General features: G+C 36.4%; 3 protein-coding genes across 6 annotated transcripts; 2 read left to right on the forward strand and 1 right to left on the reverse strand.

Moving 5' to 3' along the window:
• Positions 1-10,300: 10,300 nt before the first annotated feature.
• On the reverse strand, positions 10,301-14,403 carry LOC106396727 (small G protein signaling modulator 1-like). 4 transcript variants are annotated; one of them, XM_013837202.3, is made up of 11 exons: positions 14,226-14,403; positions 13,728-13,879; positions 13,526-13,624; positions 12,680-13,448; positions 12,490-12,612; positions 12,311-12,399; positions 11,871-12,071; positions 11,315-11,800; positions 11,158-11,241; positions 10,746-11,071; positions 10,301-10,637 (listed from the first exon to the last, which is right to left on the reverse strand). In XM_013837202.3, exons 2-10 carry the CDS (start codon positions 13,848-13,850, stop codon positions 10,913-10,915), a joined length of 2,133 nt encoding a protein of 710 aa, XP_013692656.1. In that variant the 5' UTR covers positions 13,851-13,879; positions 14,226-14,403; the 3' UTR covers positions 10,301-10,637; positions 10,746-10,912. The 4 variants fall into 4 exon arrangements, with proteins under 4 accessions (XP_013692656.1, XP_013692654.1, XP_013692653.1 ...); XM_013837200.3 differs by having other exon boundaries at positions 10,746-11,065; positions 13,716-13,879; XM_013837199.3 differs by having other exon boundaries at positions 10,301-10,600; positions 13,716-13,879.
• A 1,974-nt stretch (positions 14,404-16,377) lies between these two features.
• Positions 16,378-19,917, forward strand: LOC106396550 (protein NLP8). Its single transcript, XM_013836967.3, has 6 exons — positions 16,378-16,571; positions 16,812-17,867; positions 17,932-18,573; positions 18,659-18,779; positions 18,872-19,171; positions 19,245-19,917. The coding sequence occupies exons 2-6, from the start codon at positions 16,971-16,973 to the stop codon at positions 19,766-19,768; spliced, it is 2,484 nt and encodes an 827-aa protein (XP_013692421.1). The 5' UTR covers positions 16,378-16,571; positions 16,812-16,970; the 3' UTR covers positions 19,769-19,917.
• A 149-nt stretch (positions 19,918-20,066) lies between these two features.
• On the forward strand, positions 20,067-20,709 carry LOC106394617 (defensin-like protein 195). The gene is made up of 2 exons (XM_013835185.3): positions 20,067-20,211; positions 20,311-20,709. Exons 1-2 carry the CDS (start codon positions 20,151-20,153, stop codon positions 20,514-20,516), a joined length of 267 nt encoding a protein of 88 aa, XP_013690639.1. The 5' UTR covers positions 20,067-20,150; the 3' UTR covers positions 20,517-20,709.
• The last annotated feature ends 4,507 nt before the right edge of the window (positions 20,710-25,216 follow it).

Here is a 25,216-nt window from a genome sequence, read left to right on the forward strand (position 1 = left end):
TTGAAGGAACTGGTAAAGCAAACTTTACTTTACCGAATGGAACAAAATTTTCCATAAATAATGCTCTATATTCTCCAAGTTCTAAAAGGAATTTGTTGAGTTTTAAAGACATATATCTTCACGGATATGATACTCAGTCTGCAACTGAGGATGGAAAGAAATACATATATGTAACTTCTGAGAAATGTGGCCGAAAACACATATTGGAAAAGTTTCCAGAGCTTCCTTCGGGGTTACATCATACTTATATCGATGAGATCGAATCAAATCTTGTAGTAGAACGGAACCCAGAAGAGTTCACGTTATGGCATGATCGCCTTGGCCACCCAGGAACTACAATGATGCGTAAAATCATAGAAAGTTCACATGGTCATCCACTGAAAATCCAGGAGATTTCTCAAGGGAATAAAATGACATGTGTTGCATGTTCTCTAGGAAAATTGATCGTAAGGCCATCGCCAACCAAAATCGATAAAGAATCACCAAAGTTCCTTGAAAGAATTCAAGGCGATATATGTGGACCTATACACCCACCTTGTGGACCATTCCACTATTTTATGGTATTAATTGACGCATCCAGTAGATGGTCACACGTTTGTCTATTATCATCTCGAAATGTGGCATTTGCGAGATTTCTAACTCAGATAATCAAACTGCGAGCACAGTTTCCTGATTATACTATTAAAAGAGTTAGACTAGACAACGCTGGTGAATTCACATCCCAAGCATTCAATGACTATTGTATGGTAATGGGAATTGAAGTTGAACATTCGGTTGCTCATGTTCATACGCAAAATGGTTTGGCTGAATCTTTAATTAAGCGTCTGCAATTGATTGCAAGACCATTGATCATGAGATCAAAACTTCCAACCTCTGTATGGGGACATGCTATTTTGCATGCAGAGGCACTCATTCGGATCAGACCGAGTGCATACCATAAGTATTCCCCACTACAGTTAGCGTTTGGTCGAGAACCAAACATTTCCCACTTTAGAATCTTTGGTTGTGCGGTATATGTGTCTGTAGCACCACCACAACGTACAAAGATGGGACCACAAAGAAGATTGGGAATATATGTTGGTTTTGATTCCCCATCAATTATAAGATACCTAGAACCACAGACTGTGACGTCTTTACAGCACGTTTTGCTGATTGTCATTTTGACGAAAATGTATTCCCAGTTATAGGGGGAGAAAACAAAAATGTTGGAAGTGACATAAAATGGAGTGTACCATCATTGTTATATCTTGATCCTCCTACTAAAGAGTCAGAACTAGAAGTTCGACGAATTATGCATTTACAGAGTATAGCTTACCAGCTACCTGATGCATTTGTAGATACCAAGACGGTAACTAAATCTCATATACCAGCTGCAAATGCTCCTGCTCGTATCAAAATGCCAAATGAACAAGAAAAGGAGGATGACACACGAGAGCCAAAAACACGCCTGAAGCGTGGTAGACCTGTTGGTTCTAAGGATAAGAATCCTAGGAAACAGAAGAAAGCTGAAATATATGATGCACCCAAAATAGCAGAAAATATTTTGGAAGAAATAAATGATAAGGATTCTGATGAATCAGAGCATCATGAATCGAAAGATAATCATGAGATTTCTATTAATTACATCCATAATAAAAGGATATGGAATAGAAATGAACAAAATGACCTTGATGATGCTTTCTCATATATTGTGTCAAGTGAAATAAATGAAGAAATCGATGATCCAGAACCAAAATCTGTCTATGAATGTCAAAAGAGACATGATTGGGAACAATGGAAAAATGCAATACAAGCTGAACTTGATTCGCTTAATAAACGAAAAGTATTTGGATCTATTGTGCTCACACCTGCAGATGTGAGACCAGTTGGGTACAAATGGGTTTTCGTTCGAAAGCGAAATGAGAAAAATGAGATTACGAGATACAAAGCTCGTCTAGTGGCTCAAGGTTTTTCTCAAAGACCTGGAATCGATTATGAAGAAACGTATTCTCCAGTTATGGATGCAATCACGTTTAGATTCCTGATGAGTCTAGCAGCTGATAAAAATCTAGAGATGCGTCTCATGGATGTTGTTACAGCTTATCTATATGGATCATTAGATACTGATATCTACATGAAAGTTCCTGATGGATTTAAAATGCCAGAAGCATTAAGTTCCAAACCTAAAGAGTTATGTGCAATAAAATTGCAAAGATCATTATATGGGTTAAAGCAATCTGGACGTATGTGGTATAATCGTCTCAGTGATCATTTAACAAAAGAAGGATATGTGAATGATCCTATATGCCCATGTGTTTTCATCAAGAAAACAATATCCGGATTTGTAATAATCGCGGTATATGTTGATGATCTTAACATTATTGGAACTCAAAAGGAAATACAAAAGGCATCAGACTATCTCAAGGGAGAATTTGAGATGAAAGATCTTGGACAGACACAATATTGTCTTGGCCTACAAATAGAACATTCACAAAATGGTATATTTGTGCATCAATCCACATACACTAAAAGAGTGTTGAAACGATTTAACATGGATAAATCAACTCCTCTTAGCACCCCGATGGTCGTTAGGTCACTTAATATTGAAAGTGATCCATTTCGACCACCTGAGAAAAAAGAAGAGATACTTGGTCCGGAAGTACCATATCTAAGTGCAATAGGAGCGTTGATGTACCTTGCAAATTGTACACGGCCTGATATATCATTCGCTGTTAATCTTCTAGCAAGATTTAGCTCATCTCCAACACGAAGACATTGGAATGGAATTAAACATGTCTTTCGTTACCTACAAGGGACTATTGATTTAGGCTTATTTTACCCTAAAGATTCAAATGGTCAAATGGTTGGTTTTGCAGATGCAGGATATCTTTCAGATCCACATAAAGCCCGATCGCAAACAGGATACGTTTTTACGATCGGAAGCACTGCTATATCTTGGCGTTCCCAGAAACAAACGCTCGTGGCTACTTCTTCAAATCATGCTGAGATCATTGCACTCCATGAAGCAAGTAGAGAATGTGTATGGCTGAGATCAATGAGCCGACACATCTGTTCAAGCAGCGGGATTGGCGAAAATACGAAGCCAACTATTCTATATGAAGATAATGCAGCATGTGTTGCTCAAACAAAGGACGGATATATTAAAAGCGATAGAACGAAGCATATTCATCCAAAGTTCTTCTCATACACTCAAGAGCTCGTAAAGAAGAAAGAGATTGAAGTTAGATATGTCCAATCATGCGACAATGCAGCTGACATCTTCACAAAATCACTTCCGACTTCGGTATTCAGAAAACATGTCTGTAACATTGGAATGCGTCATCAAAAGGATCTATGACTGCACATTCGAGGGGGAGCTTACGTAGTTGTACTCTTTTCACCTTACTATGGTTTTTCCCATTGGGTTTTCCTAGAAAGGTTTTTAACGAGGCAACATAGACGTTAAGCAGGAAATGATAGTGACACTGGTCTCCAAGGGGGAGTGTTATGAACGTAATCAAAAGTCAAAAATGACAGCACCGAAGAACGAATAAATATAATAAGTGTGGAGCCCACTGTCACTATGCACACACAATAACTTCAACTTTTTCACTTCTATATAAATCGATCATTTCGATCTATTGTAAGACCATCTCAAAAAACACAATCTCTTCTCCCTTATAATAAAATCTCTTTCTATTCCAGTGTTATCTTATTCGTACGGGTATAAAATTTTGTTTTGTTTAAATTCCCGCGATACAATAAAATTTTCTTTTTATAACATATCGCTCATTATCAAAAAAAAAAAAATATCGCTCATTATCCTGATACACGTGGGGACGGTAAATTGCACCACACACGCACCTATGTATAACTCACTACAGTAAAATCCCATATATATTATATAAAATCAATATATTTATATACTGGATTATTTATATACCCGAATAATAATGCGAAAATAGGCATGGGACCACGTAATCACATGGTGTTGATATCTGTGAGGATACATGCCAATGCCAATCACCAACTTAAAGCCATTTAATTTAATTGCGAAAAATTGTGAGAAATATCTTTGGCTTTATTTTAGTTGCAAAAGTTTCTAGGCGAACCATAATCTTTTTGGAAAAGGAACCATAAGTCGGTTGCATCGCCAAAAAAAAGGGTCAGTTGCTAAATTTTGTCTCGGTAAGAGGATAATTAACCAGGGTTTTTAATTTAAAAATCTTAGAGCACCATTATCGGTGGTCTTTAAGAGGTCTCTTAATTTAATTGTGCATTAAAATTAAATCAAAAACACAATAAACGTTGGAGACGTCGCTTAATTGGGGTAAGGTAGAGACCGTATTTGAGAGACACGTGTAGGCAAAGGAAGAAGAGAGAGGAAGAGCGTCTACGGTTTGTTTTGGTTCATTCTCTCTTTCTCTCGAAACCTCTCCACCTACCTTTCCGAGAAGGCGATTCTCTCTTCCTCCATGGTTCTTCGACTTGCCGGCGAAACTCCATGTCTCCATGGGACTCAGACGAAACGAGATCGTCGCTCTCTGTGGCTCGCAAACGAAAGGGCGATTCTCTCTCTCTCTCTCTTTGTGACTTCTGGAGGAAACGAAGCCAGACCTCTCTCTCTCGGTGGCTGACGTTGACGAAGGAAATCATCGATTATCTCCCTCTCCGTGGGAATTCTCGTCGGCGAAAGACGACACTCTTTTTCTGGGTCGATAAACTGGAATCTGAAGGTAAATTTAAAGCGTTTGTTGTGTTCTTCAAGCATGCATGTTTTATTCTACACTTATTCTTGTTCTGACTGCAGGTTTGTTTGGTTTGTAGGTTCGATTCTTTCTCGCGGTGGTAGTCGTCGACGGCGATATATGGCTATCTGTCGGTGGCTCTCCTCCACGGCGACAGAGCTCTCTGTCGATGCCTCTCCGCGATTCGTACAGGTAATGCTTCTGTTTCATGTTCTTCAATGATGCATGTCTCTGATTGTGGCTTCATAAGTTGTGATTTGTTTGTTGCAAGTGAATCTATTTTGATAATGTTTCTGTCATATGATTCTGTTGGGTTTAGCTGGAACAAATTTTTTTCCAAGCTCGTTTTGTTTGTTGCAAGTTGATCAATGTTTATTTGGCTATTTTTGCTGATTGAATTTATTTTGTTTCTGCCTTTGTGTGGTGAGATGAAAGGATCAACGTGAGACGAGGGATCAACTTGCGTTTGATCTGCTAAGTGGAAAGAGAGGTCAGGAAGGTTCTTCAATGCAGGTTAGTGTTACTCTCCAACATCTGGTCCGATATGAAATGAAATTAATTGAATTAGAAGTGATGTGGTTAGCTTCTGTGATGATTTGAAACTCGTGTAATTAAAGATGTAGTTAAGTGTTAGATTTATGGTTGATGGTTGTGTATGGTATTAAATAGAACTGATGGTTAGATAGAAACATAAGTTGAACCATAAATTTTATAAAGCTTCTGTGGTTAGATAAATTTTAAAAAGCTTCTGTGAAACTCCTTTGTTTGTTGTTAGATATGTGTCAATTCGATCAGCATTCAAGTCTGCTAGTAGTTGAAACATAAATTTTAAAAAGCTTCTATGATGAATTGTTTATGTTGAGTTGTTTGGGTTGGTGTCTTGAATGCTACCTCTCTTCCTTGTATTATTTATAACCACTGTCTTTCTCTTCAATCTCCAACATCTGAATGAGCTTGATAGCTCTTCCTTCTCTTTCTCCTCCGGCTCCTCTGCCTCCTCTTTCTCCTCTGTCTCATCTTTCTCCACCGTCTCCTCTTTCTCCTCTTTCTCCTCTGTCTCCTCTGTCTCCACCGTCTCCTCTTTCTCCTCTGTCTCCCATGTCTCTTCTTTCTCCTCTGTCTCCTCTTTCTACTATATCCTTGTCTTCGAAAATGGATTTCAATCCATTTGAGGATTCTGCCAATTTTGTTGACCTACTTAATAGTCAACAAAATGTTGTCTTGGGCAGTCAACAACCCTCCTCAGGTAGTCAAGCTGCAGAGCAGCGACCAGAGCGTAAGGAAAGAAGGTCGTGGACAGCTACAGAGGATATAGTGCTCATTAGCGCGTGGTTGAACACGAGCAAAGACCCCGTTGTGGGGAATGAGCAGAAGTCTGTGGCTTTCTGGACCAGAGTTGCAGCATACTTCTCGGCTAGTCCTAAACTTGCAGCCTCTGAAAAACGAGAGGGTAGTCAATGCAAGCAACGTTGGCACAAGGTGAATGAAGCAGTTTGCAAGTTCTCAGGGGCGTATGAAGCAGCTACAAGAGAGAAAACCAGTGGCATGAATGACAATGACGTTCTAAAACTGGCCCACGAGATCTTCTTCAATAACCAAAAAAAGAAGTTCGGTCTCGAACATGCCTGGAACGAGCTTCGCAACGACCAGAAGTGGTGTGAGCTCGCTACTGCTAAAACTGATACCAGCTCGAAAAGGAGGAAGTTTGCCGACGGTTCACATTCAGGAGCAAGTTCGAAAGTCAATGAAAACGAGGCTGCTGTAGAAGGAACATCTCGTCCCCCTGGTGTTAAGGCTGCAAAAGCCCGTGGGGAGAAACCAATTACTGAGGGGAAAGACGTTGGTGAGCTTCAGAACATGTTAGTTAGGAAGGAGAAGATGTCGAAGATGAAGCTTCTGGACAGGCTCATGGCTAAACAAGAACCTCTAGATGATGATGAAGTAGCTCTGAAGAAGAAGTTAACTAAAGAGTTGTTGCTGTCTAATTAGGTGTTGTGATTGTTAGTTAATTATGTTTGTTTCTCGGATTTCAAAGCTCTGTTAAAGAGCTTAAGTTTTAAAATATTTAAGTTCTCAAGGATTTTATTGTAATGGTCTGGTTAGTGATCATATAAAATGTTTTATGTTAATGTCAATATTTGTCTTCGTCTGTAGTATTTTATATTTCTTATCATGCTAATGTTAATGTATGTCTTTGTCTTGGCCAGGATGCTTGCGTGACATGAGTTTTGGAGTTTTGCCTTCGACTGAAGCGAGTCATGGAGTGGAGTGTCTGTTAGTGTCTTTATGTGTATGTGTCTATATGTGTACGTGTCTGTTAGTGTCAAGTGGGGATGTCACGGACTTGTATGTCACGGACTTGTATGTCTGTTAGTGTCAAGTGGACTTGTATATCACGGACGTGTTTATATGCACTCATCTTCTCTATTTATATGCACTCATCTTTTCTTTATATCAATTGCCAAAACAAACTCCTCTCCTCTCTTCAAACACAACAACAACAAACTCATCTCCTCTCTTCAAACACAACAACAACAAACTCACAAAAACCATCTCATATTTTCAATCACCATATATGGCTTCTTCTTCACAAAATACTTTAGATGAATCTTTTGATGATGATGCTTTTGATGATGCATTTGATGAGGTCTTTGATCAACATTTTGATCAAGCCTTTGAGAATTTAATCATTCATCGTGATCAAGAAGAACGGAGAAAGAAAAGAGAAAAACGAGCGTATATAGAAAGAAATCGTGAGGAAGGGCATATCCGTTTATGGAATGATTATTTTAGTGATACTCCAACGTATCCTGAAAATTTATTCCGTCGACGTTTTAGAATGAACAAACCATTATTTACGCGCATTGTTGATCGTCTCTCCAACGAAGTTCTTTACTTTAAGGAAAAGCAAGATGGTCTCGGAAGGAGTAGTCTCTCTCCCCTTCAAAAGTGTACTGCAGCCATTCGTGTATTGGCATATGGTTCTGCGGCTGATGCGGTCGACGAATACCTCCGGCTCGGTGAAACAACAACTCGGTTATGCGTGGAAAATTTCGTCGAAGGGATTATATGTTTGTTTGGCGGCTGATCTTCAACGTCTACTTAATGTTGGAGAGTATCGAGGATTTCCCGGAATGATTGGAAGCATCGATTGTATGCACTGGGAGTGGAAGAATTGTCCCACCGCTTGGAAAGGGCAATATTCCCGTGGTTCGGGTAAACCGACAATTGTTTTAGAGGTGGTTGCTTCATACGATCTCTGGATATGACACACATTTTTTGGACCTCCAGGTACGTTAAACGATATCAATGTTCTTGATCGCTCGCCTGTTTTTGATGACATTATAAAGGGTCATACGCCAGAAGTCACTTACTATGTCAATGGAAGAGAGTATCACATGACTTACTATCTCACAGATGGTATTTACCCGAAATGGACAACTTTTATCCAATCGATTCAACTACCCCAAGGGCCGAAAGCAGTTTTATTTGCTCAACGTCAAGAAGCTGTCCGAAAGGATGTCGAGCGTGCTTTTGGAGTCTTGCAAGCTCGCTTTGCCATTGTTAAAAATCCCGCACTTTTTGGGATAAAGTCAAAATTGGGAAGATTATGCGAACATGTATCATACTCCATAATATGATTGTTGAAGACGAACGAGATTCATACACTCTGCTTGATTCTTCGGAGTTCGAACAAGCAGAAGACAACGGAAGTTCGCATGTCGATCTCAATTTCTTCACAGATATGCCTACAAATATTGCTAATATGATGGGTGTTCGAACTACAATTCGTGATAGACAGATGCATCAACAACTAAAAGCTGATTTAGTTGAACATTTATGGTCTAAATTTGGAGGAGATGAAGACGACAACTGAGCTCGAACGCTTCTTTCAAATGTTCTCGTTTGTTTTTCTAATCTTTGTTTTGATGTTTTAATTTAAAAATCTATGTTTACAATGTGATATTTTATTATGCTTTATGTAACAAATTTTTTTTTTTTCAATAAAAAATGTTTAATATTTTTTTTAAGAAACCTCAAATAAGAGACTTGCAATGGAGGGAGGAAAAGTGTAAGTTTCTTAATCAACTCTCTCACCAAAATTAACTCTTTAAATAATGCTAAAATAAAATTAAGAGACCCATTAGGGTCTTTAGGATAAAGATGGTCTTAATTCATTGTTCGACATTTTTTTGTTTTTATTTTTTTTTTACACTTTTCCGATAAGAACCGACTTTTACATATCTTATTTAAGAAACAGCTCTTAACGTTTTAGCGGTTCTTACCTAAAGCTAAAAATCTCATTCTAAGAGTCCGGATTAATGATGGTCTAAGATTTTACCAATAGATGCTCAAAAAAAAGATTTTACAGCAGCCCCTGATACCTTTGCCTTCTTGCATGTCACATTAACATCTTCATATACATACCATAAACTCTGTGACAAAAAGTAAAGTTTAAACACAACAGATCTGATCATTTCCCTTTACTATATATCCTTACAATTGCATAGCATTTGTTATTTCATCTTTGCATAACATACTGTATACGAGAGGTTTTATTTCCATATATCAAATAACTCACCATCTTTATGAAAACCCCATTTTAAATGATTAAATCTTTGACATACTAATTCATGCAAATTACTTCTCAAAAGTACTTGAGACACAACAACTTACCTTGCACAGTACTTAAAGAAGCTCAACAAAGATCCGATTATCATACATGCAGGGGAGAGATGGCTTGACGTCGCATAAGCAAACCTTGGACCTATGACCATCACTGTCCATCTCATGGGATAGAACCATGGCTTACTTCAAATCCAGATGCTTGAATGTTCTTGACATGGCTACATGACTTCTAGGTCACTTGTTACCTTTTTTCAGCTATATTCACCGTTTATCATATGAATCAGAAAAAAAAAATAGACCGTTTATCAGGATTTTAGGATTGGCCATCGCATTTTCGGTTTTGTTTCAAAACTCTCCAGTTTATAATTATCAAATCTACAAACCAAATTGTTATTACTCGTCTGGGTTGAATATATAGGTTTGGTTTCAGTCCAGTTTGAACTCAGTCAAGGTTTGTAACTTTGTATATAGAAAAACGAAAACCGAGCCAGTTTGATTTTAGATCGGTTATTTCAAGGTAGTTTTGGTTTATACTGAATTGAACCTCCTAAACCGGGATCGGTTATCACTGACCGTCTCTACAATTTCATATAGACCGGTAAACCAAACCCGAGTCTTTCCTCTCTGAAATGGCAAAGCAATGTCCACCAAGAATGATGAAAGGCCAGACCGATACGCTCGGCCTTAGTCTTAAACCACAGCTTCACAAGCTCATCTACTTGAGGATTCTATCAAACAAATCTGTTCTTGAAGTAGATCAATAACTGCTTTACAAAGATGACACCAAGCAAAATCTCTGAGGAGTTCTCAGATAGTTTTGAGGATAGATACGAAGAGACAAGCAGGCTTAGAAACTAAAACAAAGAGTACAATCTCTCTCTGCTCTCTCTCTCTCTCTCCCCCGATTGCAAGAAGCATAAACATGAAACAACAGGGAGAAAAAAGATAGAAAACTCTTTCAGTTTCAGATATATAGATTAATGTTGTTATTTATTACATTGTGATCGCCGTGAAAAAGGCTTCTCTATAGCTAACAGGAGTTTGATTCTTTTTCTGTGTTTCTTTCCAAAAAAGTAGTATTCTCTTTTTCTGATATTCACATAAGTATAAAGTGTATGCAGTCAAAATTGCTCCCGCACGCACGAAAGAGAAAACAATATTTTATTTGTCTAACCTCTTTGCTTTATGACTCAGTTTGTGTAGTGCCAAACTTCTTAGTCTCTTTGCTTGTTCCTTCCTGGTAGCTTCAAGAAGATCCCAAACAATTATAAGAATATAATTCTGTTACATTACCAACAAAAGAGGTTTTAGCTGAGTGTAAGATCTATCATAGCTTCTGTAAGATTGTTTGCAAACACTTTTTCATTATAGAAAATGGAAAATGAGTACCTCAAAATAGTTGTCAAAGCACGAATCTTCAAACAGAAACCTCTTCCTCGGAAACTCGCTATCAAAGATGACCTACTTATCTAAGCTTCTTCTTCTTCTTCTTCTTCTTCTTCTTCTTCTTCTTCTTTTTGTTTTATCTTATTAATATTGTTATAAGGAGAATCTGACTAGTCACCATTCTGAGCGGCAGGACTATGATTTAAACTTTTTGTTTGGCTCTGGTTCTCACCATGGCTTTGAGTCTCATCCAGCTTCTGGCTCTCCATATGGGTTTGATGCTCGATCTGAACCTGGTTAGTGTGGCTCTTGGTCTTGATTACCTGACTCTAACAACCGTCCAACAATTAAATAGCGATTAAAAGAAAAAACTAATCCAGAACCATAAACTTTCTTTGTAGTGAGCATATCTTACCTTGTACATGTACTTCCTACGAAGTTTCATGGCTGTGCGTATGCATCTCCTTACGCGAAACACAAGAACCTTATCATTGAATATCTGTAAAAAAAACATCTCCTGAATCAGTATATATAGATATGCATCTCATCACAAGTAAGGTGAAAGTTTCCACCTGTATCATGTCATCAATTGAGCGAGTTTCCTTAATGATCTTATGCCGATTCATGATTAAAATCGCCGCCACACAAAACACAGGAAGAGCATAATCCCCTCTCTTGATTGATGAAACTACACAAGGGACATGTGTTGTTGTTGTTCTATCGTTCCTTGACCAAAGACTCCTTGTCAAACCACAGAAGTGATATGCAGAGTATGATGATGATGATGACTTCATCCCACTCTCTTCATAGAGCGGACCAGTAGTCTTTGGCAATGGACCACTCTTCGGCAGCAAACCGCTCATAGACAACAAACCGCTGCTCTTCGAAATTGGCCCGCTCTTTGAAATCGCTGGCTCCCTCTTTATACTATCACCATTTATCGCTTCTTCATTCACCTCAGCTTCAGTTTTTCTCGGAAGCTGAATCACCAAAGGCTCCAAGCAATCATTCCCCAAAGCTTCAGTCACAGATTCATCATAATCAGCTGCCCACATCATCTAAAAATTGCATGGTTGTTTAGTACAAAGTAGTTGAAAGAAAGAGAGACTGAACAGAAGAGCTACACACCTCCCACATTCTGAGAGCCTCATTAAAAGACAATTCTCGCCGGAACAGAACTAAAAGCATACGGAAGGCAAAGTGAAGACTCTCAGCACCAATACGTGATAAGTGAGAAAAGATATCTTTATCTGTGAGTTGCAATATGTGCCACAGTGACTGCAACTGATCCATCACCCCAGTTGGTCCCTCCATTTGAAAATTCGCTCGCTGCACATATAAGACACATAGCAAAAATCATAATGCATGATTCAGATAACATATGGTATATTAAGCAGTGTTCTAAAAGTCGATCTAGACGGCTTCTGAATGAAACTATTTTTATCTAATGATTTTTTTTTTATTATAAAAAGTTGGTCTAAATGTTCTAGGCGCCCGTCTAATCAATAATCTCATATAAGACGCCGTAGCGATTTTCTTGAACATTGATATTAAAATATTGGTATTACCGTTCTTCTTATGAGCATTTCAAAGCACCAAAAGGCATCAGCGTTATCTTCAAAAAGAACCACGAAAGGAGAGACTAAATCACTCATTCCTATCAACACATTTGCAAAACATAGAGTTAGTATCCCAAACCAAAACCATGTTTCTGTTCAACATATCTAAGAGACAAGATATAAGGAACCTTGGCAATAACCAGTTGCAGGATCAACCCAAGCATAGACCGCAAGTATATCAGACATTCTTCCTAGATTCCCTGGATCTTCGTAGAACTCAAGGTGGCTGTCCGTCCTCACCACATCAACAACTGAAGAAACAAAAGAGTTAACTAAGTTGTCGTAAACAAAAAAAAAGACAAGGATAATCATTCCTACCTATTCGATGCAATGTCCAAAGCCACTCAGAAACTCGATCTTCTGTGACATTCCCAACACGAGAGGGACTCTCCTTCACCGATGCTGTTTCAGGGACATCTGATATTCTCGAGCCAGGATAAGACGATGGTCCAACCGCTTCGATCTCTGAAGCGGGCTTAGGCTGTTCTCTAACTAACTCAGCATTCTTATCAACTCGAAAATGGTGCATTCCCTCCTTCTCCTCAGATCTTATCTCACTCTCCGGCGTAGAAACCTCTATCTTGTCTAAACTATTCCTCCCAAACAAATCCGTAACCGGCAGGGAGGGGAAGTCATAGTAACCGGCAGGGGAAGCAAAGCCAAAAGGACTAGAAGTTTTGTATACTACGCTCTCTGGACTTTCTCTTCCGCTTGCTAACTCAATAGACTCACTAGAACTCCCTCTTCTGTGTACATGAGGTGGTGCATCAGTACCGTTATTACTCCAATCACTGTGATTATGATTCTCAGTATCATCATGATCATCAACACAAGCTTCTTCTGTAGTAGAAGCCTTTACAGACTCATCTCTATAAGACTTCCGCATATCCATGACTTTAGACCCCACAACATAGGCAAGGGAGCCAGTTCCAACGCTTGAATGCATCGTCTGGCATTGCTTGAGCAATTCATTGTACCGTTTCCTTCGGGCAAGCCTGAGTTGGTTACGGTGCTCAGAGGTGCTGCTCAACTCATAACAACCAAGTAGAAACTCCCAAACTTCAGCTCTAATAGACGGATCGATTCCCTAAATAAGGATTCAACATCATACATCAGAGCATTGTATAAAGATAGCTTCTTCAGCAAAAAAAGAGAGAAGCATACCCCCAAAATGATTAACTTGAGTGCCTTTTGAAAACCAGAAACTCTCCCTTCACTATCAAAAGACGCCTGCCACTTCTCTGGCTTAAGCATTTTGCCGATCTGCGCCATTACAAATACTCATTTACATAACATTGTTATAGAGAAGATGGAATAAGAAACAAAAAGGGGTAAAAAAAGAGAAAGAGCTTACAGTGATAACAACCTGAATGTGTGACTGTGAAAGACAAGGCTCGCTCAAATCTCGAACCAAAGATCCAACTTTCTGCAAACTCACTACACCTGCTTTTCCACAACTCCATTGTTTGCCTTCTCCACCAGAACACATCAGTCCTCCTCACTTCCCCAAACTCTTCTCTGCAAAACATTCATCATCACTTATATATATATACACATCAACAAGATCATCAAGATCTTGTAGCACACATAGCCAGATCAGAATCCACCTTCTATTTCAATCAATAGAATAAAAAAAAAATCAGATCTTTACTGTGATCAGATTCCAATTTTTTCACAAAAATCCAAAAAAAAAAACATGATTTATAAATTTCAGACAGGAGATAGAGAGACAGATCAATGGACCCGGTCGGGTTGAGTTTCCTTAAAAAAAAGATCAAAAACAGAAACTTTCCTTAAACGTTTACGAACATTTAGAGCTCAGGTGAGAATATAAACATGGATGCAGAGAGATAAGGGGAAAAACCTGAAGGGGTCAAGGATCATGAAGGATGATGATCTTCTCCGATCTCCATTGTTTCATGGGCGACTGAAAGTTTGTTCCTTTTTTTTTTTTTTAATTTTCTTCCTTCTCTCTCCTTTCTGATCAAAAAGTGTTTCTATTTTCTCTCTCTTTAATTTTTTTTAAATTTTTTGTTTTTCTTCCTTTTTTAGGCTAATAACGCTTGCGGAAAAATTAAATAAACTTTAATCTAAAAAGTAAAGTGAAGTGTCGAAATAATTGTTATTGACTTATTATAGCCCTTATAGGACTAATTGACAATTAGTTGAGATCTATCTATACCATTATCATGTGAATGTCTATGTTTACGATCAACAAGATCAGTGTGTTTTGCAATGTTGCAATGTGATTAGATATTTGATTAAAATACGATATCTTATGAGTTATAGTGTATGTATATAATTATTCCGTTGGACTTTTCTTGTTAGCACTTTGAGAAAATACAAATTGGGCCTTTTTGAATTTTGTTGGGTTCCTATGATCTTTATTAGGCCCAATATAGCTAGATATTTATCATCAAAAGTAATACTACTTTACAGAAGACATGTTTCATAGTAAGGGAGTTCTGAAGATATAGTTGTTAGTGCTTAAGTTAAATTTATCCGTCATTTAACTGTTCTATAGTTAAAGTTAAAAGGGCTATTCTTGTGGTTGCATCTACTGTTTTCCAAAACTTGATTAAATCCTAGTAAACTTGCTTTCATCCTAGTAAATTTAAAATGCATCGCACTGATTACATATCAGATCAGTGTACCGGCCCTAACTAGGTGCTCTTAGGCCGTCTAGGGCAGTTCCATATATAGTTTTTTTTTGTCAGAAAAATTTATTTTATTTTAACATGTATCCTACATTATTGGATCTATAATCACACGTCACAATACATGACAAAGAACTTTAATTAATTACAGCAAATAGGGAGACAAGCAAATTTCTGCAAGATATTATAGCCCTAGTTGTATATTGTTGAAGATTCCACGCTTGAAGAATCTTGAAAGAGAACTCGAATCTCATCGGACGGTCAAGATTCACCTATCATATCAAACTTTAATCACTTTTATAAATGGAGAATATGTTAGGAGAGGAAGTGGGTCATTCGTGGCACCAGCAGAACAATAAAATAGTCTCAGTCACGGATACTAACGTGCCATTGTGGTCGAATGCAGAGCAATTTGTATAAAGTGGATCACATGCATCTCTTGTTGATCTCCTGTAACCAACTAAATATTACGAGCAACTTGATAATTTATTCTTAGGGAGAGAGGTTACAAATCGGCTTATTCCTAATAGTTTTTGACACACAAATCGAAACCAATCATTGTAAGGTGCAAACGTACCAGCACCAGTGCACCGAATCTCATCAGAACAGCACGGATAATCGTGCTTGGGCGAGAAAATAGTACTAGAATGGATGATTTTTTGGAAAGTCTTTGTGTTGCACTCATTTTTATATCTGTCCAAAAAAAAAAACAATATTTGTAGAATGATTAATCTGCCTAACTTTTACCAAAATACAATTAGTCAATTATGCGAGCAAAGATAGTGGTATTTTTCAATTTTATAGTTAAGCTTATTGCCACTTGCAAGGCATGCAAACTCTATGTTTTCCGAAAGCTTTTATATATCAGATATATCAATGCGATTATATGGCTGTGTTTTTATTTTTATATAATACTAAGATGCAGCGAACTCTGAACATCTTAATTTAGTAAGAATAATTACGTTGATAAATTTCTGCAAAGGATAAAAAGGAAGAAATACAAAAAGGGATTTCCTTAGAAAAAGAAAAAGTGGACAAAATTGACTCGCATTTATCATCGAACAAATACGAAAAAAGAATCATAAGTATAACTCAATGGCGAGTATTTGCTTTGAAAACTATATTATTGTTTTTGTAAAACAATATGCTTACTTTGCTATTATTTACATGTTTAATATATGTGGAATTAAATAAATATACCATGCAGTGCATGAAGCTCTCTGTAAAAGATACGCTGACATGAGACGATATGCGATGTCCAAGGATTCCTAATTAAAATACTATTTACGTACTTGCATAAAAAAACAACAAATAAAAAATTATCTTCAGCACCCAGTTCCTTTCTTGTCGTCGCCACACGTGGATTTGAATCTAATCAAAACGCATCGTTCTGTTGCTTACGCAAGCACAAAAGCTCAGAGAGAGACCGATTCGATTCCGTCTCTAAGTAAACCTCTCTCTCTCTCTCCGCCTCTCCTTCGTCGCAAAGCTTAAATGGAATCGACAATATTATCCCGTCTTCTGATGTAATATCTTCCCACGAGAGCTTAAGTGTAAGCCTTTACACAAACCCAACTTTCTATAGGTTAAAGCTCAGTTTTTTTTTTTTTTGTTTTTTTTTTACTTTCCTCTGTTTTGGATTGTGTAAGTCTTGTCTGAAACTCTGAACTTTGGTCTCTTTACTATATACTCTTGTAATGTTCTGGAGTTGCGGTTGTTAAAGTTTTGGACTTTTTGTCTTATTGTGAAACCAACTCGTGAATTTGATTATGTGACGTCTTCTCTGTTGGTAGGGTACTGGTGGAGGTTTCAAGCATCTCTTGTGTATGTATGTAATGATTCGATTGAAAGATCCTCTCTTTGACTCAAATGAATGATCCTGTTATGTTCGAATCAAGATTCAACAGTTGTTGTTGCTGTTGAGGTGTTTTGTTCAATCAATCATCAACGAAATGGAACACCCTTTTGCTTCTAGAGAGAAAGGTTTTGGTTATCAAGACATTCCTACAGAACAACAAATGGATGGTTTAAGCTTTGGTCCTCATGATATGCTCAACTCATCTTCATCATCTGAGCTAATGAACTTCGACTCTTTCTCTACATGGTTCAATACCCCTTCCCCTACTGATCTCTTGTTCTCTCAATACGGTCTATCCACTTCTTCTCATCCACCTGAGACGAGAGCTGGTCTCACTCGTTCCTTCCATGATCTGGAAAGCTCTTACCATACTGAAGAAAGATCAACGAGCTCTCAGATTCATTGCTCATTAGATATCAACGAGTTAAGCGGTAAACGACGCAGGGTTAGTAACCAGACTATCCCCAGGTCTTTGAGCCACTCGTTAGATGAGAAGATGCTCAAAGCACTAAGCTTATTCATAGAGTCCTCATCAGGTTCAGGAGAAGGCATCTTAGCTCAAATCTGGACTCCCATCAAAGCAGGAGACCAGTACATTCTCAGTACCTGCGACCAAGCCTATCTGCTTGACCCGAGGCTTTCTCAGTACCGTGAAGTGTCGAGGAAATTCACTTTTGCTTCCAAACCAAATCAATGTTCTTCTTCTCCCGGTCTCCCTGGACGAGTGTTTATCTCAGGAGTACGCGAATGGACATCAAACGTGAGGTATTACAAGAGGGATGAGTATCTGCGTATGAAGCATGCGGTAGATAACGAAGTCCGTGGCTCCATTGCGATACCTATCCTTGAAGAAGCGTCTGGGACGTCTTGTTGCGCTGTCATGGAGCTCGTCACGTCCAAGGAGAAACATGATTTTGATGTGGAGATGGAGTCTGTTTGCCGTGCTCTTCAGGCTGTGAACTTAAGGACTTCATCGATCCCTCGACCTCAGGTAACATCTGAACCAATCAAAAAAGATGTTCAAGTCTCAGTCTAATTGAACTTCTGCTTTGCAGTACCTTTCAAGTAACCAAAGAGAGGCCTTGGCTGAAATAAAAGATGTTTTACGAGCAGTATGTCATGCGCACAAGTTGCCTTTAGCTCTAGCCTGGCTTCCTTGTAATAATGGACCAAACTCATTAGTTCTTTGCGTGGAGGAGACGGCTTGTTATGTGAATGATATGGAGATGGAAGGCTTTGTCCACGCTTGTGTGGAGCATTGTCTAAGAGAGAAGGAAGGAATTGTAGGCAAAGCTTTTGTATCAAACCATCCGTTCTTTGCTTCTGATGTGAAGGCGTGTGACATCGGCGAGTATCCTCTTGTTCATCATGCTAGAAAGTACGGTTTGAATGCTGCTGTTGCTATAAAGCTGAGGAGTACTCACACCGGTGAAGATGATTACATACTTGAACTTTTCTTGCCGGTAAGTATGAGAGGAAGCTTGGAACAACAGCTTCTATTGGATAGCCTTTCGGGTACGATGCAGAGGATTTGTCGAACTCTGAGAACTGTTTCAGATGTGGGGGTGACTAAAAGGAGTGGAGAGATATCTACATGTTCAAGAAGCTTTCAGACAATAGTATTAGATTGTGAACTTAACTCTAACTCCTCTGATAAAGATAACAGTAGTACAGGATCTCAAGGCACGTTTGAGCAGGTATGTTGATGTATGCAGTTTGGTTATTCTGTAGATACTGTGAACAGACTTGCTAGAGTGAGCACTGATTTGTTTTTTTCCATAGGATAAGAGCAAAGCTAGAACGCCAGAGAAGAAGAAAAGCACAACAGAGAAGAATGTGACCTTAAGTGTTCTCCAACAACATTTCTCTGGGAGTCTAAAGGATGCTGCAAAAAGCCTTGGTGGTGAGGTTTTCACATTATCTCAGGCATTGATGCATTCCTATTTACCAGATAAGGTTTCTAACGGTCTTGACTTTGGATCTAATCTGTTGCAGTTTGTCCCACTACATTAAAACGGATATGCAGACAGCATGGGATCATGAGGTGGCCGTCTCGTAAGATTAACAAAGTGAACAGGTCATTAAGGAAAATACAGACGGTGCTCGACTCTGTCCAGGGTGTAGAAGGAGGACTGAGGTTTGACTCAGCAACGGGAGAGTTCGTTGCAGCTGGCCCTACCCCAAAAGATCCATCTTCTAATGATGACAATGCATGTGAAGATACCTCCTTTGAGCTCTTGAAAGCTAAATCAGTCGGCAATGCAGTTAAGTTAGAGGATGACATCATTACAAACGGTAAGACTATCTCCTATGCCATGAACCTTAGATAGAGATTTTAAAATCTTGAGCGAATTCCTGTTTGGTGCAGATTCATTCATGGATGCTAGTGGTCAACAATGTGATTGGATGGCTGAACAGTCTGGCTTCAATGGCAAGTTAAGCTCTCCGGTTACAGATGGCATGGAAACAACAATTCGATCCATGTCAGATTCATCTAATAGCTCAGGCGCAGTTATGATGGGAAGCTCATCTACTTCCATGGACAATGGGAACAAAACGAGAACCCACGGCGAAAGTGGATCAACAACGCTCACTGTAAAGGCTACTTATAGAGAAGACACAATACGTTTCAAGTTCGAGTCATCAGTTGGGTGTTCTCAGCTCTACAAAGAAGTTGGTAAAAGGCTTAAACTGCAAGAGGGGTCGTTTCAGCTGAAGTACTTGGATGATGAAGAAGAATGGGTGTTGATGGTTACAGATTCTGATCTCCAAGAATGCTTGGAGATATTATATGGTATGGGGAAACACACGGTGAAGTTCCTCGTTAGAGATTTACCTGCTCCTATAGGTAGTTCTGGTGGTAGCAACGGTTACTTAGGCACAGGTTTATAATATCTACTGCTTACTTATGCTTTCCCCTGTGAAAGAATCTTCATATATTAGTTTGCTTGTAAAGAAAGGCATGATGGAGAAAGACAATTTTGATACTGTATATGTTTATTGTCTTATATAAATCAGAAAATAAAAAGTTGGATGTCTAATCTTGTCGGTGGTGGCCAAATATGTCAACAATTCAAACTAGAATTATTTGAATATTAAAAACTTTTTTGTTGTTTACTTATCTTACTGGTTTAGTTTTGGTATGGTTCGGTTTCAATACCACTAAGCAAAACGGTTTGGTCCTAAAGATGAATATAAATAGCACCACCAGCACCAATTGTTCACCGCATATCAAAACAAACCCCAAAGTGAGACATTCTTAGCAAAAGTGACAATGGCGATAAAACCACTTTCCATCTTCGTTGTCTTCTTCATCTTCTTCTTAGTTATCTCTGGTATGTTACTTAGACAGACTTTGCTAGTATCTTCATTTAACTCTTGGTATTTACTAGCTCTCAGGGATCATATGGTTTTGTTTTCTTTTGTTATGACAGACATGCCAGAGACAGAAGCGCAAGATAGCAAGTGCTTGAGAGAATACGGTGGTGATGTTGGCTTCGGCTTCTGTGCGCCTCGGATATTTCCGACGATTTGTTACACAAGATGCCGTGAGAACAAGGGGGCTAAAGGTGGAAGATGCCGTTGGGGACAAGGAACTAACGTTACGTGCTTATGCGACTACTGCAACGATCAACCCTAATCACAACGTCTAAGCAATCGTTAATACACTATGGCTGCAAAACGCAAATGCTATGTTTGGATCATTTTGGTTGTGTAGTAAATCTAATAATGAATGTGAATGGTCCCAAAATAAATGTATGATGATGTAATGTGAAAGAAAGAATAATGTAAAAGTACGACTTTCTATGTGTAATAAAATAAGTTTGGTAATACTTTGACTCCTTTGGTAATACCTTGGCATCCACATGTTCATATCTACGTTTACTTAGGCTCTCCGATATGATTTTAACCCCATTTTAAATTGTGTTCTAGCCAAACTCTTTTGAATTACATTTACTGAACCAGGCGGCGACGTCAAAGTAATCTGACATTTGGGCAATCAGTGTTCTAACAATATCTTGGTTAAGTTAACCTAAAAACATGATTTTTAATTGTTGTATTATATTCCCCTTTATTCAAATACTCCCTCTGGATTTAAATATAAGATGTTTAAGGTTTTACACACATATTAAGAAACAATAAATACAATATTTTAGTTGTTACTTTTTGATTATATCAATAAAGTTTCACCACTCATAATTTTACTTTTTAATTTATGTTTAAATTTTAAAAATAAATGCATTAATTATATCTCAAAACATTCTACATTTGTATACAAGATAAAAATATAGAACATCTTACATTCATATCCGGAGGGAGTATAAAATAATATGCATATACATATATTACATTTTTAAAATGTGTGTATTAAGTCAAAAACACCATTAAAACGAGATATATAGACTAAGGAATGCCGTCCAACTAGTGGACTAACCACTATAAAATTGCTATTTTCTACAGAAACGGAAACAACCAAAGTTCCAAATCTCTTTGACCTTCATCATATGTTAGTGAATGATGCAACTATGCATTAAAACAGTATTTTCATATTTTTGTTTTTTTTTTTTCAAAATCTATGTGTTAACAATCCCTACGACAATATTGAATTTTTTAGTAAATGCTCTATATACCGAAGTCTATGATCTTTAGTGTTGTTATAAAATCTCTAAACACATTTTACATTTGTATTAATGTATATTAAACTCTCTTTCATTGTACATAGCCATCGTTTTAATTTTTTTGTCAATTAATTTAGTAAAGCTTCATAATACTCCCTAAATTGGTGGACTAACCACTATAAAATCGCTATTTTCTAGAGAAATGGAGACAACAAAAGTTTCAAACCTCTTTGACCTTCATCATATGTTAGTGAAGGATGCAGCTATGCAATAAAATAGAAATTTTCATATTTTTGAATTTTTCTCAAAATCTCCCACCAAAATATTGATTTTTTCGGTAAATGCTCTATATAATGAAGCCTATGGTCATTAGTGTTGTTTTAAAATTTCTAAACACATTCTACATTTTTATTAATGTATATTAAATACTCTTTCATGGTATACATGCATCGTTTTAATATTTTTGTCAATTAATTTAGTAAAACTTCATAATACTCCCTAAATTGGTGGACTCCACTATAAAATCGCTATTTTCTAGAGAAACGGAGAAAACAAAAATTTCAAACCTCTTTGACCTTCATCATATGTTAGTGAAGGATGCAACTATGCATTAAAACAATATTTTCATATTTTTGATTTTGTTTTCAAAATCTATGTGTATTGAAGCCTATGATCTTTAGTGTTATAAAATTCCTAAACACATTCTACATTTGTATTAATGTATATTAAACTCTCTTTCATGGTATATAAACATCGTTTTTTTTTTGTCAATTAATTTAGTAAAACTTCAAATACTCCCTAAATTGATGGACTTACCACTATAAAATCGCTCCACTATAAAATCGCTTTTTTCAAGAGAAACGAAGATAAAAAAAGTTCCAAACCTCTTTGACCTTCATCATATGTTAGTGAAGGATGCAACTATGCATTAAAACAGTTTTTTCATATATGTGAATTTTTCTCAAAATCTATGTGTTAACCCCTACGAAAATATTGATTTTTTCGGTAAATGTTCTATATACTGAAGTCTATGATCTTTAGTGTTGTTTTAAAATTTCTAAACACATTCTACATTTGTATTAATGTATATTAAACTCTTTTTCATGATACATGGGCACCATTAGTAATTTTTTGTCAATTAGTTTAGTAAAACTTCATAATACTCCCTAAATTGGTGTACTAACCACAATAAAATTGATATCTTCTAGAGAAACGGAAACAACAAAAGTTCCAAACCTCTTTGAATTTCATCATATATTAGTGAAGGATGCAACTATGCATTAAAACAGTATTTTCATATGTTTGATTTTTTCTCAAAATCTATGTGTCCCTACGAAAATATTGAATTTTTCGGTAAATGCTATATATACTGAAGTCTATGATCATTACTGTTGTTTTAAAATTTCTATACACATTATACATTTCTATTAATGTATATTAAACTCTCATTCATGGTACATAAGCATCGTTTTATTTTTTTTGTCAATTAATTTAGTAAAAATTCATAATACTCCCTAAATTGGTGGACTAACCACTATAAAATCGGTTTTTTTTTCTAGAAAAACAGAGATAAAAAAAGTTCCAAACCTCTTTGACCTTCATCATATGTTAGTGAAGGGTGCAACTATGCATTAAAACAGTATTTTCATATTTTTGATTTTTTCTCAAAATCTATGCGTTAACCCCTACGAAAATATTAAATTTTTCGGTAAATGTTCTATATACTGAAGCCTATGATCTTTAGTGTTGTTTTAAAATTTATAAACACATTTTACATTTGTATTAATGCATATTAAACTCTCTTTCATGGTACATGTTCATCTTTTTAATTTTTTGTCAATTAATTTATTAAAAATTCATAATACTCCCTAAATTGGTGGACTAACCACAATAAAAACGCTATTTTCTAGAGAAACAGAGACAATAAAAGTTCCAAACCTCTTTGACCTTCATCATATGTTAGTGAATGATGCAACTATGCATTAAAACCGTATTTTCATATTTTTGAATTTTTCTCAAAATCTACGAAAATATTGAAATTTTCGCTAAATGCTCTATATACTGAAGCCTATGATCTTTAGTGTTGTTTTAAAATTTCTAAACACATTCTACATTTGTATTAATATATATTAAACTCTCTTTCATGATACATGGGCATCATTTGTAATTTTTTTTGTCAATTAATTTAGTAAAACTTCATAATACTCCCTAAATTGGTGTACTAACCACAATAAAATCGATATCTTCTAGAGAAACGGAGACAACAAAAGTTCCAAACCTATTTGAATTTCATCATATGTTAGTGAACGATGCAACTATGCATTAAAACAATATTTTCATATTTTTGAATTTTTCTCAAAATCTATGTGTTAACCCCCTACGAAAATATTGAATTTTTCTGTAAATGCTCTATATACTGAAGCCTATGATCTTTAGTGTTGTTTTAAAATTTCTATACACATTCTAAATTTGTATTAATGTATATTAAACTCTCTTTCATGATACAAGGGCATTTTTTGTAATTATTTGTCAATTTATTTAGTAAAACTTCATAATACTCCCTAAATTAGTGGACTAACCACAATAAAATCGCTATATTATAGAGAAACGGAGACAACAAAAGTTCCAAACCTCTTCGAATTTCCACATATGTTAGTGAATGATGCAACAATGCATTAAAACAGTTTTTACATATTTTTGAATTTTTCTCATAATCTATGTGTTAACTAACCCCCTACGAAAATATTGAATTTTCGGTAAATGCTCTATATATGAAGCTTATGATCTTTAGTGTTGTTTTAAAATTTATAAACACACTCTACTTTTGTATTAATATATATTAAACTCTCTTTCATGATACATATGCATCGTTTGTAATTATTTGTCAATTAATTTAGTATAACTTCATATAACTCCCTAAATTGGTGGACTAACCACAATAAAATCGCTATATTCCAGAGAAACGGAGATAACAAAAGTTCCAAACCTCTTTGAATTTCATCATATGTTAGTGAAGAATGCAACTATGCATTAAAACAGTATTTTCATATTTTTGAAATTTTCTCAAAATCTATGTGTAACCCCTACGAAAATATTGAATTTTTCGGTAAATGCTCTATATACTGAAGCCTATGATCTTTAGTGTTGTTCTAAAATTTCTAAACACATTCTACATTTGTATTAAACTCTCTTTTATGATACAGGGGCATCGTTTGTAATTATTTGTCAATTAATTTAGTAAAACTTCATAATACTCCCTAAATTGGTGGACTAACCACAATAATATCGCTATATTCTAGAGAAACAGAGATAACAAAAGTTCCAAACCTCTTTGAATTTCATCATCTGTTACAGAAGGATGTAACTATGCATTAAAACAGTATTTTTCATATTTTTGAATTTTTCTCTAAATCTATGTGTTAACCCCTACAAAAATATTGATTTTTTTCGGTAAATGCTCTATATACTGAAACCAATAATCTTTAGTGTTGTTTTAAAATTTATAAACACATTTTACATTTTTATTAATGTATATTAAACTTTTTTTCTTGGTACATGTTCATCTTTTTAATTTTTTGTCAATTAATTTAGTAAAAATTCATAATACTCCCTAAATTGGTGGACTAACCACAATAAAAACGCTATTTTCTAGAGAAACAGAGATAATAAAAGTTTCAAACCTCTTTGACCTTCATCATATGTTAGTGAATGATGCAACTAT

The sequence above is a fragment of the Brassica napus genome, chromosome C4 (genome assembly GCF_020379485.1).
Source record: "Brassica napus cultivar Da-Ae chromosome C4, Da-Ae, whole genome shotgun sequence".
NCBI classification, from domain to species: domain Eukaryota; kingdom Viridiplantae; phylum Streptophyta; class Magnoliopsida; order Brassicales; family Brassicaceae; genus Brassica; species Brassica napus.

Excerpts from the sequence above, each read along its gene's own strand:
- LOC106396727 (XM_013837199.3), bottom strand. The coding sequence starts at position 13,850 with ATGTGTTCTGGTGGAGAAGGCAAACAATGGAGTTGTGGAAAAGCAGGT. Across the intron at positions 12,613-12,679 it reads TTGGACATTGCATCGAATAG|TTGTTGATGTGGTGAGGACG; the intron begins GTAGGAATGATT and ends TTGTTTCTTCAG. Across the intron at positions 11,242-11,314 it reads CAATTGATGACATGATACAG|ATATTCAATGATAAGGTTCT; the intron begins GTGGAAACTTTC and ends TTTTTTTTACAG.
- LOC106396550 (XM_013836967.3), top strand. The coding sequence starts at position 16,971 with ATGGAACACCCTTTTGCTTCTAGAGAGAAAGGTTTTGGTTATCAAGAC. Across the intron at positions 18,780-18,871 it reads TGCTGCAAAAAGCCTTGGTG|TTTGTCCCACTACATTAAAA; the intron begins GTGAGGTTTTCA and ends AATCTGTTGCAG. Across the intron at positions 19,172-19,244 it reads GGATGACATCATTACAAACG|ATTCATTCATGGATGCTAGT; the intron begins GTAAGACTATCT and ends TGTTTGGTGCAG.
- LOC106394617 (XM_013835185.3), top strand. The coding sequence starts at position 20,151 with ATGGCGATAAAACCACTTTCCATCTTCGTTGTCTTCTTCATCTTCTTC. Across the intron at positions 20,212-20,310 it reads CTTCTTCTTAGTTATCTCTG|ACATGCCAGAGACAGAAGCG; the intron begins GTATGTTACTTA and ends TTGTTATGACAG.